Here is an 18,256-nt window from a genome sequence, read left to right on the forward strand (position 1 = left end):
TACTTAAACTAGTACATCTAGTCAGGTGGAGGAACACAAATTACTTCCAATTGATAACACGAATGCAGTGCCCGTTCGACGCGCTTGCCCGTCCGAAACGGGCTGATTGCTCGGCCCTCAGAAGTTCTGCATGCAGCATGGTCTAGTATGGCTGCTTGTACCCGCGAAGTGTGAAACGCCTTTTTTAAGACACTTAAAAGCTTCATAATTTGTCTTTTATGTCATAGAACAAAACGTTAAAATCTCTTAAGCCCGTGTTAACCACAGACCTTACTTCAGGCATCTAACTAAAAACCCAATGACTTCCAGACGAGGGAACCGGAAGTGCTAAAGTGCTCACTCATTTCTGGGTTTTCGGACTCATTCCTGCAGCACTCTATTGAGATACTGAGACCCAGATTAGATGCTAGAAGTATGAGGGCATTTCCCCTAACTGCTTACTCACTTGGCGGAGTCATTGTCGATGTATTTCTTGATGGCTTCTGGTGTGGCCTTCTTGTCAATCTTGGAAATGGGTATGGTCTTGATCTGGTCGTGAAATGCTTTGGGTTCCTAGGAAAAAGATTTGTTTATCAATATCAGGCTCAATACAAGTAAACTCAAAAAGGTAATTTGACGTTTTCATTGACATCAAATGCTTTACATATTACACCGCATGTATTCCTCTATTTAGATGTGGAAGAGAAGCGATTCCAGATAAAGTTTCCTGCGACTTTAAACCTGGGCGCTCCAAGTACAAGAGTTCTGTGGCAATTTTTCCTTTATTGAACAAAAAAATAGCTTAAACTACAAAAAGAAGATAAAGAGAAAGAAAGGATTGACATGCAGGAAAAACTTGAGTCATACTTTTATCACATTATCAAACACAAACTCCGTAGTTTCTTCCTTACCAGAGCCACTTCAACCTGTCCCCCGGTGGCATGGACATCTCCCTCGTGTTTTCCATACAGCAAAAAACGAACCACGCTACAATACACAATGGGCTGCGTTTTGTGAGACTTCACCTGTATGAGGAAGAATGTAGACATCAATAGAGAATACAGAATAATCAGAATATACACTCAGAAAAAAGAAACGGATTCTCACGAGTTGGCCTTCTGTGTAGGTTTTGCCGTCCACTTCGATGGAGGAGAACGTCGCCCAGGGATGCTGCATTACCTTACTGGGCACATCCTCTCGTTTTATGGTCTCCTTATAGCCCAAGAACTTCACTTGCTTGTCCCACTTCTCATGACAGTTTTTTAGCCACTGCGTAAACGCCGTCTGGATGGTGACCCTTTGACTCTGTGGACATGGAAATAAAACAGTTCAGCAACGCCCGGCGGTTATTCTCGCTCTTAAATTGAAATAAATGGACTGAAGCTGCATTCAAATTATGATTTTTGACCACTAGGAAACAGGTCTTCTACGGCTGGTTTATCTACTTTATGACTAACTTGTCAGGTCTTCTGCTGCTGGCTTATCTACATTATGGCTAACTTTCCAGCAAAAGATTGCATAAACACCTACGTTTCAGACGCAACAACATGAGCACTGTATCGCAGTCATGTTCATAGTCCAATATTCACTGACGTTTTAGCTCCGTTTTGGTCTTAATCAACTCCTGATAAAAACATCTGGCAGGGTGTTTAACTTGCTAGGTGCAGGACGTTTATTTCAATTCATTGCCTATTTGTGCTGGGAAGGTAAGGTAGCCTCGGCTTCTCTTAAATATTAGCAGTAGTGTATTAGGGGTGTAACGATACGTTGATATATCGATTCAATGATCACTATAGAGACTGAAGAACTGCTCTTTTCCTGTGGACACTTCCAGTAATAAATATCAACGACATCAATAAAATAATTGTATACACTAATCAATCTTAAATATATATTGTATATCCACATCTAATACGGAGAAAGATTCTCTAATGTGGTGTTGCGATTTGTTCTAATCAAAGAGTATCTGTATATGACCACCTGTCCATTAACAATGCGTGTGAAGATGGTTTCCTTGTGCTTCAGTTTCAGCTCCAGCTCCATGTAGGTAAGCTTGTTCGTGCTGACTTGGAATCTGTCGTCGGTGAAAAGCGCCCCCGAAACTCGATTGTAGCACTCTGCGAGATCCTTTGTTCCTTTACTCGGAGAACACCAGTCAAACCTGTACAAACGGACAGCAAAAAATGTAAAAAAGACCAACATACTGTGTCAATTCTTTAATAACTTAAGTGAAAGTTGCTTTCTTGCTATTCTTTTAAAGTTGAAGTGGAAAGAAACAAAATAGTTAGAGTATTTACTCAGACACCGTGGTGTAAGGTATGAGCCGTCCATTCCAGAAACAGTGAAATATCGGCCTTTCTCCTCTTGCGTGATGCTGGATTCCAGACTCATTATCGTCATCCTCAACATCAACAGAGGCTGATAAACAAAGGACCAAAATAAAATCCACAATTTCATTCCAAAGTCGTCATATGTCATAAAGTTTATTCAGTATTTTAGAGTTTGAATACCTTGCACAGCATCGGGGTCTTGGGGGTACGTCTCCTTGTCATAGAGGAAGGGATGATAGCGGATAACTCCCTCCACTGTGCCACCGTCTTTCTCAGAGGCCTTAAACTCAAACGTGTCTACAGCAGAACTTATGTACAGAGTCTGCATGTCGTTGTCAACTTCCCTTAGATTGAGCGCACGGGGCAACTTGGGAGTCTTCTCACGCAAAGTGATCTGTTTAAAGAGAGATCGGAATATTAGTTGAAATACACTGCATTAAAGCAGAAATACAAAGCAGAGTCACTCTTGTCAACAATTTAAGCTTTTAAAACCAGCAGCCTCACCTGAATGTCAATTTGATGATCTGAGATTGTAGAGCTAGCAGCTCTCATGTCCTTCCCATTGACTCCGTGAATATAATAGTGATATATGTGACTGAAATATGGACAAAACAGATTGTTTTTTTATATGAAATCAATCAAAGCAGACAACCTGGGAACCTTAAAGTGGCAGTAGGAGGAACGTTTTTGGCATCATTGGGCAAAAATTCCATAATAAACCTTCAGCATATTGTAATACAAGTGTTCTGAGAGAAAACTAGACTTCTGCACCTCCTCATGGCTCTGTTTTCAGGCTTTTAAAAATCTAGCCTGTGACGGGAGACTTTGGCCAATCACAGGTCATTTCAGAGAGAGAGTGTTCCTATTGGCTGTTCATTCAACGGAGGCAGCTGTCAATCACTCGCAAACTCCGATCAAACGGTCAAACTAGGCAGTGCTGATCAAATATGAAACAATATTCTGTTACTGTAATGCCTATTTTTTCAGATAACCTGTCTCATATAGTCAGGATATAGTGACCGTTTTATGAAAATATATTTTTTTAGTCATATTTGCTCCAATTCTACCCACTGCTGCTTTAAGACTTTTGAGTACATATTGGATGGTGTGGGTGAATGAACTCACGCTAGCTGTCTGGTCCACTTTTCGAAATCTTGTTTCAGAAAGGCGATATGCTCGGGTAAGATCCCCATAATGACCACGGCTGTGAAGCTTTCCTTCAGAGATTCCTCGGCGATAAGGCTATGGAGGAAGCGCTCATCGGCTTTAGTCACATGTGAAGAGTCACAGGGCTGCAGGAGGAGGATGAAACGTCACACAGAGGAGAGATAGCAGAGATGTTAACGCAGAGAGCTTTAAATTGCAAATCAGGAGAACGTTTTTGAAGTTACAAGCGAACTTTTACTTCATGTGAACGGAGGCTTTTAAAACAGAGCACTTACCTTTCGGTTTCTAATGATCCCGCTGTAGATATCCTCTTTGTTCCTCTCTTTTCTCTCAAAGTCCTCTTTGGACAAAACCAGCTCATGAACATCTGGGGAGCCAACTGGTTTGCTGATCATCTAAAACACAAAAGAAGCAAAGCTATGGTTATTGTTTGCTCATTCATTTGTGTGAAGTCAGTCTGGTGACGCAGCAGGGTCAGATAAAACGATTGTCACCGTGATAACTTTCCATAGTTGCAAAAGTTTAATAAACCAAAATGTACAAAAAAATAAATAAAAGAAGATTTAATGGTGTACATTAGTATTCCTCTTTAAGGTAGTCTTTGTTACTGATTCTGGTAATGCTGCAGGGCTCCAGACTAACTTTTCCACTGGTAGCACATGATTTGGTCGCAACCTTTTGCTACAGCATGGTATTAATCAGTGGTGGAAAGTAACTAAGTACATTTACTCAAGTACTGTACTTAAGTACATTTTTGATGCTACTTTCTACTCCACTACATTTCAGAGGGAAATATTCTATATTTACTTTACTACATTTATTTATAATGAATATATGAAATACAATGCATTGTTATACAGTGAATTAAACCACCCAACAGTATAAAAAAATAATTAAATTAGCTGTATTATAGCCAGACACAACAATAAAATGCATCTCACATGTATCTGCATCAATAATAATAATAATCAAATATTTTAATATAAAATAATGTACCAATTAAATAGCATATTTGGCTGCGTAGTGGATACTTTTACTTTTATACTTTAAGTATATTCTCTTGCGAGCAGCGAGGATAGAATAGACAAGTGGCTGATGTCGAAATATGCCCATGTGAAATTTTAAATCATACGCTATCAAAAGATTATTGCATATGCAACCATTTTGGTCGCAGTCTAGAGCGCTGTGTTGAATTCTTAACAATTTGCACAGAAGACATACCCTGGCTGAGTCTCCAATGTAGAACACAGCCTGTTTTCCTCCAACTCCGAAGTAGGATATATCACTGTTGAGACTACGACGGACAGCATCAGGTCGAACATACCCCTCTTGCTTACTGTAGTGAGGGAAAAAAAATACAGACGTATAATCAAATTTTGGGCATTTGGAACATTGGAAGCATCCCTTGGACAAGCATGGCTAATCTGAAGCTAGAAAGTGAAGAAGCTAAAGCACACCAACCTCACAAGTGGGCTCTTTTCCCTGGAAAATTTACTCAGTCTGTACACTGCCCAGTTATTGAGCTGTTTAGAGGTCATCCCGCGCCCATTATCTAAGACAATCAAGGCAGGTTTTCCAAGAGTGTCATCAAACACCTGGAAACAGGGAGAGAGGGTCAGTCCCTATTACTGTGAAGGTGAAACATTTGGTTATAAAATAATATGCAAAAGAACCAACCATTCGTATCTCTATTGTCCTCACTCCTAGGTTTTTAGCTGTGGCCGAAAGAGAGTTGTCGATCAGCTCAGCCAGTGCGAATGCTGGACAAAAATGACAAAAAGTAGAAAGTTATGAGTGATGATATGCAGCTTAATGTCTCTGTCCATCTCAAGTAAACGACTGTGATTATATAAGCACTTACGCAATGATTTCTGGCCCTCACTAGCGTAGTACTCATACGTGCCAGCCTGGATCAGCGTATTATAATGAGGCTCAAACGTGATGTGCTCCTCCGTGGCCGCTGTCAGTGCTTGGTTCTTCTTTTGCAACAAGAGGAGGGTGCTGTCATCCTGAAGCTCCTCTACAATGTAAAAAATTAAAATTAAATAAAAATGTAACTGTCTTGGCAACTTCAGAAAAAAAACGTACAGGTGATGACATTTACAGAACAAATGAACCACAGAAAAATTTAAAACAATTAAGATATATTTCTTTAATTTTCTCATCTATAATTTATGGCAGCATATTGTTTGTTTACTTTTGCACCAACTGGGACAGATTTACTCACTAAATTTGTCAAAATCCAGGACTGTTCTGTCCGTTGTGGTCAACACATATGTTTCATGTGAACGGATTCCAAATGCCTGTAACAAAAAAGTCAAAAGTGAGTGTTCATGTCTTCATTAGAGCTGAAACAGTTATTAGTCGATCAACAGAAAATTAAGTGGCAACTATTTTGGTTATTCATTCATCATTTCGGTCATTTGTCAAACCAGAAATGTCAATCACTCTCAGCTACCGTGAGGATTTGTTGTTTTTTATCACTGCAAATTGAATTTCTTTGGGGTTTGGACTGTTGGCTGGACAAAACAAGACATTTGATGACGTCGAGGAGGCTGTGATCCACATTCTTCATTATTTTCTGATATTTTATAGACAAAATGACTCATCAACTAATTGTAAAAATTATCATCAGAAGTGTTTTTGTTTATATATATATATATATATATATACGTATATATATATATACATATATGTATATATATATATATATATATATATATATATACATATATGTATATATATATATATATATATATATACATATATGTATATATATATATATATACATATATATATATATATGGATATGGATATTTGACCAGGAATATTTCAAAGGTAAAGTGCCCTAGATGATAGGGTGTAATGTCCTAGACCTTTATCAATTTATCAGGATTTATGTTTATTTATTATTTTATTTTATTTTATTTATTTTATTTATTTTATTTATTTTATTTTTTATTTATTTATCTATCTATTTATTTATATTCATTTTTGTACACTTTGTACACATTTTTTTTTTTTTTTGAGTGCCCTCTGGGTATTGTCATGGGTGGGAGTGGGGGGTGGGTGCGATATATACCAGTCCAAACATGTTTGTGCAATGGATTGTAAGAGTTGTATTAGCAAAATGTATAAATAAACTGAGAAAAAAGTGTTTTTGTCAAATCTTAACAGTGTCAGAAAAATGGACATCAAGGCTGTACTGTCATAAGGTCGGGAAACAAAATAACAGAGACAACCAGGGCTGCTTATGTTAACAATTTACAGCTTCAGCAAAAGAGGAAAGAGTGCGGTCTGTAAGAGCAGGAAAGGGAAGTAAAAAAAAAATTTGAATTCGCTGTGCCTCCATACATGCATTCAGATGGCCAGATCTACAGTGTAAATCAGGTAGTCTGCTGTCACCCGCACTCTTCATCATGGCAGTCGAGGTCACCCATCCTGCATCACCCTGTCGGGGTTTATTTCACAACAATGACCCACTAGCTGTTTATTACCCCGCTTATTACACAGCTACCTACTTAAGAAATCAATAATTTGACCCAAAAATGGTCCACCAGAGTCTGAGATCAGACCTGCGTCCATAGCAACGGTCTGTTATACATAGCAACAGTCTGCTATAAAGAAATAACAGACTGTAGAACGCTGTGATTGACCAATCAGAATCAAGTATTCAACAAAGCCGGGTAATACATCTGTGGATGTTGCACCATGACGCCACAGAATTTACAATAGTCAATTAAATGCCTCTCAACAACAAGAATGTCTCAGGCTCCTTCAACAATGCTCATAAAATATGTATAAAAGCTAAATAGATCACACGAGTAAAAGCAAAATGAGAATCTAAGGCATAAAATAGTGCAGTTAAAATAAATATAAACATAAGTAATAAATATAAAATAGTAATGTAAATGTAAATTTGTAATGTTGATGACTATTTCAGATGGGGAAAACTGAATGTAAACAGGATGTAGTATGTATATGCATGACGAGAAGCAATATACGTACACAGAGGTGTAGACAGGAAAGTAGTATGGATAGAGAAGTGATAAATATATATGGAGAGGTGTAACAGTTTGTAAAACAGTATGTTAAGTATATAAGGTTAAGGTAAATAAAGGATACAGTAAAAGATGCATTCATCACATTAACATGAATTTAATGCAATGCAGCACGAGCAGACTTGCTCTCTTCACCCTGCCAGTTTCGTTTCTTTGAAATTGAGAGTCATGAACTGTCAAGAGAGACAAACCTAGAGGAACGACTACGCCCATTTTTCCTTTGATCTAACACAGTCCAAAAAATATTAGCAAACATTAACAACTCTCTTCTAAATCCAAAAACAGTATTGATCCACCAAACTGTAACATAGGAATTTATGTGATCTGTTCTTTCTAGGAGTAAGGAAATCAAAGCAAATGTAAAACTAGCATCAAAATTAAGCGTATTAAGAGTTTCTTCTAATCATCTCCAGATAGGTCTGGTCCTGCAGCAAGACCTGCAGGACCAGACCTGCTCTCTTCACCTTGCCAGTTTCGTTTCCTTGAATTTGAGAGCTATGAATTGTGGTTTATGATGAGATGTCTCACGAACCTCATCATAAACTAACAAAACATGGATAACTTCAAACATCATGAAATCTTTGAATACTAAACATAGACTGTAAAAAATATTTTCAGTCCCACGCCATTTATTCTTGTCCCCAAAAAATATATAGAAATAAATTAATCAAGTACAAGTACCTCAAAAGTTATTTGTCTTGAACAAATATATGTGAAAAAATAAAATGAAATGTTAAAGGTAAAATTAAGATCATGATTTCAAATTTAAGCCTTAATGGTCATCTTTTGGTCATTAGATTTTCCTTTCACAAATGGATATTAAAAAAAACAAAAATGAGAGATTATTAGATTTTTGTTTTAAAGTACAAAAATAATATTTAAATACAAGACGTTTTTCTTCATCGGGGTCAAAAAATAAAATAAAATCACTAGAAGACAGAAACGAAAAAAATGCCCCGTTTTTTCATATTCTGCTACCGGAAGCACTCTTACTTTGTAATTGGCAACTTCCGGTTGCAGAATATAAAGAAAAAAAAACGGGCCGTTTTTTTTTTACATATTCTGTCTTCTAGTGATTTTATTTTTTGTTTTTAGAAATGGAAAATGAAAATAAACCTGTTTATTTAAGTTTAGTTCATCCCTTTTTGACCCTAAATACTTGTAAAATGTGACCAAACTTCGTGGAAGACCAGTTCACCTCAAACACTAACCATACACTTCCATGCAACACACACACACACACTTATCTTTTTTTATATATTTACTGTATTGTTATTGTTGTTGTTATATATATCTTGTCCTAATTTTTTGTTATCACTATTATGTAGTCATATTATTTCTTTATATTAATCTTGTCTCTAGGTGGAGGCTTCAGATAAGCCCAGTGGGTTTTTTGCCTCTTCCTGCACTGTATTAATTTATTTTTTTGTTATGTTGTATAGTCTTGAATTGAGCAAAAACAAATAGACAAACAAAAACAAAATATGTCAGTGTATTAGATTTATGGTGCAAAAAACACCTCGACTGGAGAATTGCATAAGAGGATGTGATTTATCTCCTGATGAATGAGTGCATTCATGAAGGAAACAGACACATTGACACACATATCTCTGGTATCATCATTTTGTGTATAAAATGCCACAAAATTCACATTTTCAAATTCCCTGTTTTGTCGAACCAGCAAAATTCAAAACATTGATATCCAATTTATGATATAAAATAAAAAAAAATATGTAAGAAGCTGGTACCAGCAAATGTTGTTTTGCCTCTTCCTGCACTGTATATTATTCATTTATTTTTTTATTCTGTTGTATAGTCTTAAATTGTGCAAAACAAATAAACAAACATTATGTTACCCGGTGCAGGAGCAGCAGAAACCCGTTGAAGTCTTGACCGGTTGTTTCTAGTAACTTGGGCGTTACATGCTGCTCGTTTTCGGAGCGACAGTCGTAAACACGGATCCTCCTGCGGACTCTTGCGTTCTCCATGGAGACAGAAGACAATAGAGAGACGCTGGACAGCTTCTTCTCAACTACATTAACATTAAAGTCTGTCTTCGTACCGTTTGTAACGTTAACATGACTTTCACTTTATCCCGAAGTTGATTAAACTGTAAGTTACTTTATGTGTAGACTATAAAGGGATGTTGTGAGTCGCAGCCTCTTTAAATAAAGCACGCCTCGTCCGGTAACTTTCATTCTGTAACCACGTGTTCTCTCCATCCTTCGTTGCTATGGAAGCTCGTTGGGGACAAACGTTATCTACTTTCGCGAAATAAACAAGGCCTATTAAAAGAGGTTTGAACACGGTTTAGAGCTCTGGGTTATGACACATGCACAGTGCAACTGGGGCTGTTGTCAATTTTATGAGGGGTGGAAGTGACAAAAATGAATTGGAGGTGATGAAAATGCATATGTGCAGAGACCCCCTTCACCCCTTAGGAGAAAATTTGTATTAACTCGTTCCCTCAAGTTACTTCATAGAGCACTTCTTCCAATCATTCCTGACTGTCCACACATTGCTGATGTACGGAGCCCCCCTTGATGATGTACTTCGGTAAAGTTGGAAAGATATTGACAGATTCAAACTTCCTGGATCAATAACTCATCACAGAAACAACTTTTTCGTTTACATTTCCATTTTCATTTATCATTGTTGTAGGTCTATGGTACGACGATACGACAGAGTATTAGGGCCACATTGAGGAAAAAAAAATAAATCTGAGATTACGAGAATAAAGTCATAACTTTAGGAGAAAGAGAGTAATAATATTACGAGATTAAAGTCATAGGTTGACGAGAAAAAAAGTCGTAGTATTATGAGAATAAAGTCGTAATATTATAAAGTAGTAATTTTATGTGTTATTTTCTTTTTTTCTCGTAATGTTAGGACTTTTTTTCTTGTAATATTATGACTTTATTCTCGTAACATTACGACTTTTTTCTCATAAAGTTATGACTTAACTCTTGTTACGTTACGACTTTTTTTCTCGTAAAGTTCTGAGTTTATTCTCGTAATATTACGACCTTTTTTCTCGTTAAGTTATGACTTTATTCTCGTAATATTACGACCTTTTTTCTCGTTAAGTTATGACTTTATTCTCGTAATATTACGACCTTTTTTCTCGTTAAGTTATGACTTTATTCTCGTAATGTTATGACTTTTTTTCTTGTTAAGTTATGACTTTATTCTCGTAACATTACCACTTTTTCTCATTCTATTCTGACTTTATTCTGTAAATCTCAGATGTTTTTTCCCTCAATGTGGCCCTAATACTCCGTAGTACATTGTCTCTTTGGCCCTCACTGCATTAGACTTATATACTATACTTAAACTATAAACTGTGTTACCTTCATACCTTCCAGACAGATTTTTTTTGCCTACAATCGCTCTTTTGATAGTAAAGGTTGCTGACACCTGACATACATTTATATCAATTCGTTTTTGTTACTTCCACCCTTTATACATTTCAACCAGTGTAGATCATATTTACTGCGCATGCGTTGTAAACAACAGGATATGACGTGTGAAGTCTCCTCTTTTCACCCTCCTTGGGAATGAAAACAGCAAATCGCTCCAGAGTTTCTAAACGCTGCTCTACTTTCGATATCGTTTCCCCTGAAATCCAACTGGTTTGGGCGTGTTTTTTGTCGGCAGGGAAACGACTCCTGCACCGGAACCACCGACAGATAGTTGAAGCAATAGATTATAAAAGCCAGCTCTAGTTTTAACCAACAATGTCTGTGGTGGTTCAGAACAAACAGGGCTCGGTTGTGGATGCACGCTCACTCATTGATCAGGGGTATTCACGTTGCATCCGACTGAGAGATAGTAAACATGTGAGGTGCTGTTTCAGAAGGCAGTGTTTTCAGGTTTTAAACAGTCATTACAGTGTGAGCTCCAGTGCTGCTGTGGAGGCAGGAAACAAGGATGTGTTGCAGAAAACAGACAAACCACCAAAGGTAAATCACAAAACATGACTATACAGTGACAGCTGCTGGTCATATGGCTGTATTCACACCCAGAATTAATTATGCCTGTGTTTAATTACATGTGAAGTACACATATTTAATGCAACATTAATTATCTTTGGACTCTCTAAGCAAAAAGTACACAAAGCTAAAATTATTGTGTCACAGCAGCAGGCAATGCACAGGAACAGTAAATGCACAATAATATACATATCAACACTAGAGATAAATATCTGTAGTATACACAATATAAAGAATACATTAGAATACACTATATACTGTATATACTAGACTACTACAACTAACAAGAAATTATCAAATATAAACATAGAATAACAATAACATACTATATACAGCACTATATGTGCAAGAATTATACTTATATTTATAAATAAATAAATAATAAAAATAAATACTTCTTTATAAAATAATAATTATAAACTGGCAACTGAGTGTATAAGGTGTCTTCAGAAATCAGAGTTGTATTAACCACTTATAAAACTCCCTTTTAAGCAAAAAATAAAGAAATCAGAGACATATTTTTGTACAAATTGTTTATTTTTTATGTAATTGTATTATTTGTTTATTGTAAATTCACTTTTATGCAGAAAGAAAATCTGTGAATGAATATCTGCTATCTGTGAAACTGAAAAATCATTAATCATTCTTCATTTAATATCAATTTGACTTTCAGAAAAGGAAACGAAAACACAGTGAACTCAACCAGGGGGAAGTTGATTCCCAGGCCTTCCATGAGAAGGTAGGTTGGATGTCATTCTCTAACTTCAAGTCTTTTGGAAAGAGATTTGTGTCGGAGTAGAAGTATAAAGTAGGATAGAAATGGAAATAATCAAGAAAAGTACCTCAAAACTTGAGTAAATGTACTTAGTTTCTTTCCACCACTGATGAGTTTTATATCATGCATTTCCAATACAGCCTCTGCCAGCACAAATCTCCTATAATAATGTATAATAATGTATAATAATAATATAATGTGTGCCGATGCAGATCAGGTCTGTCGTCCTGGAGGGAACCAAGTCCTTGGTGGATTCTGCCCGATCCCTGGGATATCTAAATGGCGTGACAGACACAGAGAAAGAGCCTCTTCCCTCTCAGGAGTGCAGCCTCGCCGCTCTTTGTGAAATGGCTAAAGAGCTTCCTCTAGTGGACGATGAGGAGCAGGAGGAGTGTGTGCAGCCACTTGTTGCTGAAGACGGCTGTACGTCACACGTGGACTTGTTCTCTCGGGTGACAGAGACCCGGGCGGCTTCAGTGGTCACACTGATGGGAGAGGAATATGTAATACCACCACACACCGCCTTCCTGCTCTCTGATTTCACAAGAATACAACCCCTTGTTCGGTGTGAGTACAATGATGGGAACTGGAAAATGTGTAAATATTGGTCAGGCCATCTGGAACAGATTTGACATATATCTTACAATTGCACGATTGTGGTAACTTCTTTTTAATGAAGATAAAAAGCTGCAAAATCGTGGAGAGAAAAAAAGGATCATTGTGGTTTAAATGAATGTAAATAACTCCAGCATGACTCAGTGTGTTTCGCATGAGAGATCATACTAGTGGTCTCCCAGCCTGACACTGTTTACGACTAAAGCTGCTTGTTTCTCACACAGATGGAAGAAGGTTTGAGTTAATAGTTATGGATCCACCGTGGGAAAACAAGTCTGTGAAAAGGAGCCGCAGGTAATTTGGTCTTTTCGAGTGTATAAAGCAGAATGAAGATAAAATAAGACTTTATTAGTGTTCAGGAGCGACAAATTCAACAGCTATAGAGGTCAAAATACCCAGTGTTTTACAAAAACAAAGAAGAGTCTACAGCCATGTTAGCAGCCCTGTGAGAGGCTGTTAAGGTTAAGTGATCGCCAAACTTATTACAATTCATCCTGAGGGGAACATGAATGTCTGAACCAAATTTCATGGCTAGAAATTATAGAAAAATGTAAAAAAAATGAATGATCTGAAATGAATTATCTGGTGATCCCTCAGATTTATCATGAGAAGCATTGGGGGCCCCAAACCACTGCCTTAGGCCATACATGTAGAGGATGTAAACGTGTGCAAACAGTATATGTGCAAAAAGTCTAATAGTTCAATAATGCATTTATAATAATAATAATAATAATAATAATATAATGCAAGTCCAAGTCTGGAGCAATACCAAAAATGGCAGTCAAAGGATTTGGCTCGATTTGGCGTGGTGAAATAGTTTGAAGGACTGATGTTCAAAACATAACTGGAGGTGCACGTAGAGAAGAGTATAGTGGTTGAATTTACACAAAATAACATTTTTAATCTATTTTCTCCATGAAGGTACAGTTCTTTGCCCTCATCGCAGCTGAAACAGCTCCAGATACCCCTACTGGCCTCCCCGAACTGTTTAGTGGTCACCTGGGTCACAAACCGGCCCAGCCACCTGCGGTTTGTCCGTGACGAGCTGTATCCTCACTGGGGCGTAGAAGTTATGGCCGAATGGTTCTGGGTCAAGGTACAGAAACTTTGAATAGCTCTCAATCATGAACATCTGACCTATTGTTTTGATTCCAGATGTTTTAAGGCTTAGTTCTTTCCCTCCAGGTGACCACATCTGGACAGTTTGTGTTTCCACTGGACTCACACCACAAGAAGCCGTATGAGGTGCTGGTGCTGGGCCGATATCGCTCCTCTGCAGATAACGCCACGAGGTGTGAATTGTGTGACTTCTCTGTGTTCATTATGCTCTAACAATTAAATGTAATAAACTTCTTTAACCACTTTCAGCTCTCCAGAGAGGTCAGAGGTTCGTGTGGAGGATCAGCGTTTGATCGTCAGCGTCCCGTCAGCTCTCCACTCCCAGAAGCCCTCACTCTCAGGTAAATAGTTTAATTTCTTTGTTAATGAAAGCCAAACTTAACTTGTTATATTCAAGCACTGTATTGTTATGTTTTACTATGCCACCAGAGGGCAATGCTGCAACGTCAGATTGTTATCTTGCTCTTGGGCTTCAATGATAAGCCCTAAATCCTACCACAGTCTGCTATAACATACGCAAAAGCAAAGTCTGAGTCACTTATTTAGCTTTGCATGACTGAAATTTAAAATGCACCATTTTATTCCATGTTAGAGGACAGTTACTACATGCAAAATTAAAATACAGTATGTTTTTAAATGAGAAATGGACAGACTGAAGTAGTAAATTATAGATTTTGTACATTATATAAGTCAAAATATCCCCCTTTTTGAATGTATAACTTACTTTTCCACCACAGAAAGTTTCCATTTTCTCTAGAGAACTATGTTGGAGGAGCGAAAACCGCTCAAACACAACATGCTTGCACATATGACAGGTTTGATTTGTCAGAGTTTGGACTTCTGCTGCTCAGATTTAATCAAATATGTCCCATCTGCACAAGACTTGACTTCCAACATGGACTCTGGATTTATTGTGCAGTATGGACACAGCCAGCGTTTGCCGCCCGGCGCCCCTTTTCAGAAGCACAGAAAAGCCTCCGACTCATGGAAGAGGCTGGATATTGTTAAAATACACAGATTTAGATCATAACAATGCCATTGTGGAGCTGTGATACACTAGAGATTAAGTAGATTAGGATACAGATTGCGTTCATGGCCAAGCTACTCAGAACTGGTTGCTTATTTCAGTTACTTTATTTGCTGTTGTGGAGTTTTTTTTCACGTTTATTTAGATATACATGTCTGCACAAGACGTAGAGACTAAATTGCACTAATATTAATGACAAAAATATAGAAAAATGGCTTTGCATTCTAAATAAATGTCTGTACTGTACTACTAAATGGCCAGAATGAGCAGCATCTGTGTTTCGAGGTGAGAGGCAGTGGGTGTGGCTCATATCTCTGAGTGTAATAATTGTAAATTGCAGCATATCATGAAATATTAGAAGGGCTTGACCCAACTCTTTCAGAGCTGCCAATAAAAGCAGAACAGTTTATTTATTTAACTATTTGACAAGATGATTTAACTCCTCGGGGTTTGAAGGATTTTTCTTTTGTTCACTCCTGCAATAGATTACGCAACCGCTAGAAATCTCAAATACGTCCCAAGACCTTTGGCTTTAATCACCCCGAGCTTTCTTACTCTCATCTCGAGCTATCATCCCCGTAATTCTGCTGCACTCCGTCGAGCATGTCAGGTCTGCTGGGCAGCCTCGGCGGTGTGAAGCCACAACCCTCTCCAGTCGGCAGCGTTGAGAAACCCTGACCCACTTCTCCGCCCCTCTCAGATGGGGCTCCTATCACTGACATTTCTGGTTGCTATGGAGAGATAAGGGACACCATTACGGATACAACACATCCTTGCCAGATGGTCAAGCTGCAGAAAAAAAAAAGTGTTTGCACTTCTGTGAATGACAAGACGTGTGGTTTTATATTAATTAGGGCTGCCCTACAACTTTAGACGTTATGAAAAATTAAGTCCCTTCTCAACTCGGTATTATAAATAGTGGTTAAATGGCTCTTCCTAATATTCCTAATGGCAATTGTGTGGGTTGCATTACTGTTGACTGGGGAATGGATCTGTGACGGTGATCTATGCATCATTGGCAGCTACAATACTTATCTTACCAGTTTTTCCTTCCCGATATGATACCAAGTACCGATCTGATACAAATGTGATAAGAATATATAGTTATCATTATTATTATTATTAACAGCTGTGACGAACTACCTGCAATCAGTTCTTCTTTGCTGCTCTAAAACATTAGTTGCGCGTGGCAGCACAGTGAAGGCTACAGTTTTGGAGCGGCGTTAAACAAGTTGATGGGGCCAAAAACAAGAAAAAAGTGTGCTTAAAATCAAAGTAATTAATTATATTGATTGAAAGGACTGAGACTTAAAAGAACCACAATTAAAATCTATGGCATCCTCTGCTACATTCAACCACGGTAGAAGTGGCAGAAGTTTCATACGTTGTCCCATTTCAGAGTTCCGATGATAATTAGACCTTTTTATTCTCTGTTCAACTTTGAGAGCTGAGTCACCGGTTGAGGTTGAATTAGTGGGAGAGCTGCATGTTTGGCCTTTCCTCTCTGTGACTCTGTCTCTCTGACGTGCAGAGGAAGAGAAAACGGGAGGCAGGACACCACATTGTGCAGGTTTGGGGATCAGGCTTCTGGGCTCATTAACTCCCCGAGTGTTGGCCGAGGCGGGTGTCAGGGTGGTTTCGAGCATGCACAAGAGCAGACAGAGTAGCGCCGGGGCAGAGGAAGTGAAACGTATCTGTCAGGTGTGCTGCTCCTGGAATATAATTTCTTATAGACTCAAGGTCACTGTCAGTCTTCAGATGTGTGCTGTGGTGTGAAGGAGATGGGCAGTTGCCAGTGCTGTCCTCTACCTATTACGGAGTAACAAGCAAAGTGCCCTCATAAGAAATGGATGCAGCGCTGTAATCTTACAACCTGAATTTTTCATCTCAGGGCAATGTTCAATCCTTGTCGATTCATTTGGAGCGAATAAATGATTTGCTGATGTGTTTTCGGGCCGGGTATTATTCAGGCCTTATCAACATTAAGCATGTGTTTACTGTGACCAGAAAGTCACACGCAGGGGTCTGACAAAGCGTCAGTACGTGACTCGTTGGGATGAGAACGTGTTGACCAGCCTCTCCTCATCCTCATGTCTTTCTTCCTGTAGAGGTGTTGAAGCCCTACATCGGAGCCGAAGCCGAGTGCTTGGAGCTGTTTGCCCGAAGTCTTCAACCTGGATGGACCAGCTGGGGCAACGAAGTGCTCAAATTTCAGCACACAAGCTATTTCACCGTGACGCCTACAGATGACGGAGCAGACGTCCCTAAAGGCGAGGCCGCAGATGACTGCTCAGACGAACCCACAGTGACTGAATCCTCTCCTCCCCGACACTGTCCCACCACTGTGGACTAAAGACCGACTTTCAACGCGTGTCATTTCAGTATTTCAGTGCGTTTTCAATAAAGATTCAACTCCAGTATACTTCTATACCAGCTTCTTTTTGATGTGCTCTTCTCCTGCATGCAGGACCTTTGATTTCTTGTTTTGGGGTCTGGGCACATATATTAGGTAGTGGATCGCAGGGCTGGTGATGCATGTGGAGAGATGAAAGTGCATTTCTGTGCAGCTATGTTTTCCCACACTGCATTCAGATAAACAACACTCAAGGTTTATTTTTTTTGAGTAATCTTTGGCGCAATATGTGTCTTAAGGATGATCAAAGTATTTCTATTTTTACTCTTTTCATGCTGTTTTGAACTGAATTTCAAAAATGTTTCCCACCCTTAATGAAAGAGATTCTTATTGAATGCGTTTGCTTCTAGCTGTCCATTAACAGAACTTTTGTTTAAAGTTTTCACTTGAACAACACACTGCTGCATCCTGTCAAGGACGCCCAGGTCTGTGCTTACATAACATGTCCGTGAATTTTCCTTGTTTCCACTGAAAGACGTACTCTCCCTGTGTCACGCTCCTAACCGTCAGCACAGCCATTAACCTACCCTCTCCTGTCGGGTGGGGCCTCTCTAATGAGCCTGTGGTCTCCAGAGAGAGGAGAGGTGGTGTGGTGGCGTTGTGGGGATGAGCAGGGCTGTCTTTAAAGCACATGAGAATGAGTTACGGCCACTGCAGCACAGTACACATCACGGCTAATGAAGCCAGAGTGTGACTCCGGCAGGATCATTTACACATTAGCTTGTCATGCTCTCTGTGTCTCCAACACACACAACCAACACACCACCAGTCTATACAT

General features: G+C 38.6%; 2 protein-coding genes across 2 annotated transcripts in view; one reads left to right on the plus strand and one right to left on the minus strand.

The window, feature by feature from the left end:
* smchd1 (structural maintenance of chromosomes flexible hinge domain containing 1) overlaps positions 1-9,723 on the minus strand; it is a 31,078-nt gene extending 21,355 nt beyond the window's left edge. Inside the window, exons 1-15 of the mRNA XM_074621451.1 lie at positions 9,394-9,723; positions 5,704-5,779; positions 5,338-5,496; positions 5,154-5,236; positions 4,938-5,071; positions 4,698-4,812; positions 3,752-3,871; positions 3,435-3,601; positions 2,814-2,904; positions 2,490-2,703; positions 2,277-2,397; positions 1,960-2,140; positions 1,087-1,284; positions 891-1,004; positions 446-552 (exon numbers count right to left, since the gene is read on the minus strand). Coding sequence (XP_074477552.1) covers positions 446-552; positions 891-1,004; positions 1,087-1,284; positions 1,960-2,140; positions 2,277-2,397; positions 2,490-2,703; positions 2,814-2,904; positions 3,435-3,601; positions 3,752-3,871; positions 4,698-4,812; positions 4,938-5,071; positions 5,154-5,236; positions 5,338-5,496; positions 5,704-5,779; positions 9,394-9,525 — 2,012 coding nt within the window. The 5' untranslated portion in view covers positions 9,526-9,723. The remainder of the gene's footprint in view (positions 1-445; positions 553-890; positions 1,005-1,086; positions 1,285-1,959; positions 2,141-2,276; positions 2,398-2,489; positions 2,704-2,813; positions 2,905-3,434; positions 3,602-3,751; positions 3,872-4,697; positions 4,813-4,937; positions 5,072-5,153; positions 5,237-5,337; positions 5,497-5,703; positions 5,780-9,393) is intronic.
* Positions 9,724-11,081: 1,358 nt separating this feature from the next.
* mettl4 (methyltransferase 4, N6-adenosine) lies at positions 11,082-17,493 on the plus strand. Its single transcript, XM_074621979.1, has 8 exons — positions 11,082-11,499; positions 12,203-12,268; positions 12,517-12,871; positions 13,144-13,213; positions 13,841-14,015; positions 14,105-14,211; positions 14,288-14,379; positions 17,174-17,493. The coding sequence occupies exons 1-8, from the start codon at positions 11,275-11,277 to the stop codon at positions 17,416-17,418; spliced, it is 1,335 nt and encodes a 444-aa protein (XP_074478080.1). The 5' UTR covers positions 11,082-11,274; the 3' UTR covers positions 17,419-17,493.
* Positions 17,494-18,256: the final 763 nt, after the last annotated feature.

Source organism: Sebastes fasciatus, chromosome 21, assembly GCF_043250625.1.
Source record: "Sebastes fasciatus isolate fSebFas1 chromosome 21, fSebFas1.pri, whole genome shotgun sequence".
NCBI lineage: Eukaryota > Metazoa > Chordata > Actinopteri > Perciformes > Sebastidae > Sebastes > Sebastes fasciatus.

Excerpts from the sequence above, each read along its gene's own strand:
- mettl4 (XM_074621979.1), top strand. The coding sequence starts at position 11,275 with ATGTCTGTGGTGGTTCAGAACAAACAGGGCTCGGTTGTGGATGCACGC. Across the intron at positions 12,872-13,143 it reads AATACAACCCCTTGTTCGGT|ATGGAAGAAGGTTTGAGTTA; the intron begins GTGAGTACAATG and ends TTTCTCACACAG. Across the intron at positions 14,016-14,104 it reads CCGAATGGTTCTGGGTCAAG|GTGACCACATCTGGACAGTT; the intron begins GTACAGAAACTT and ends CTTTCCCTCCAG.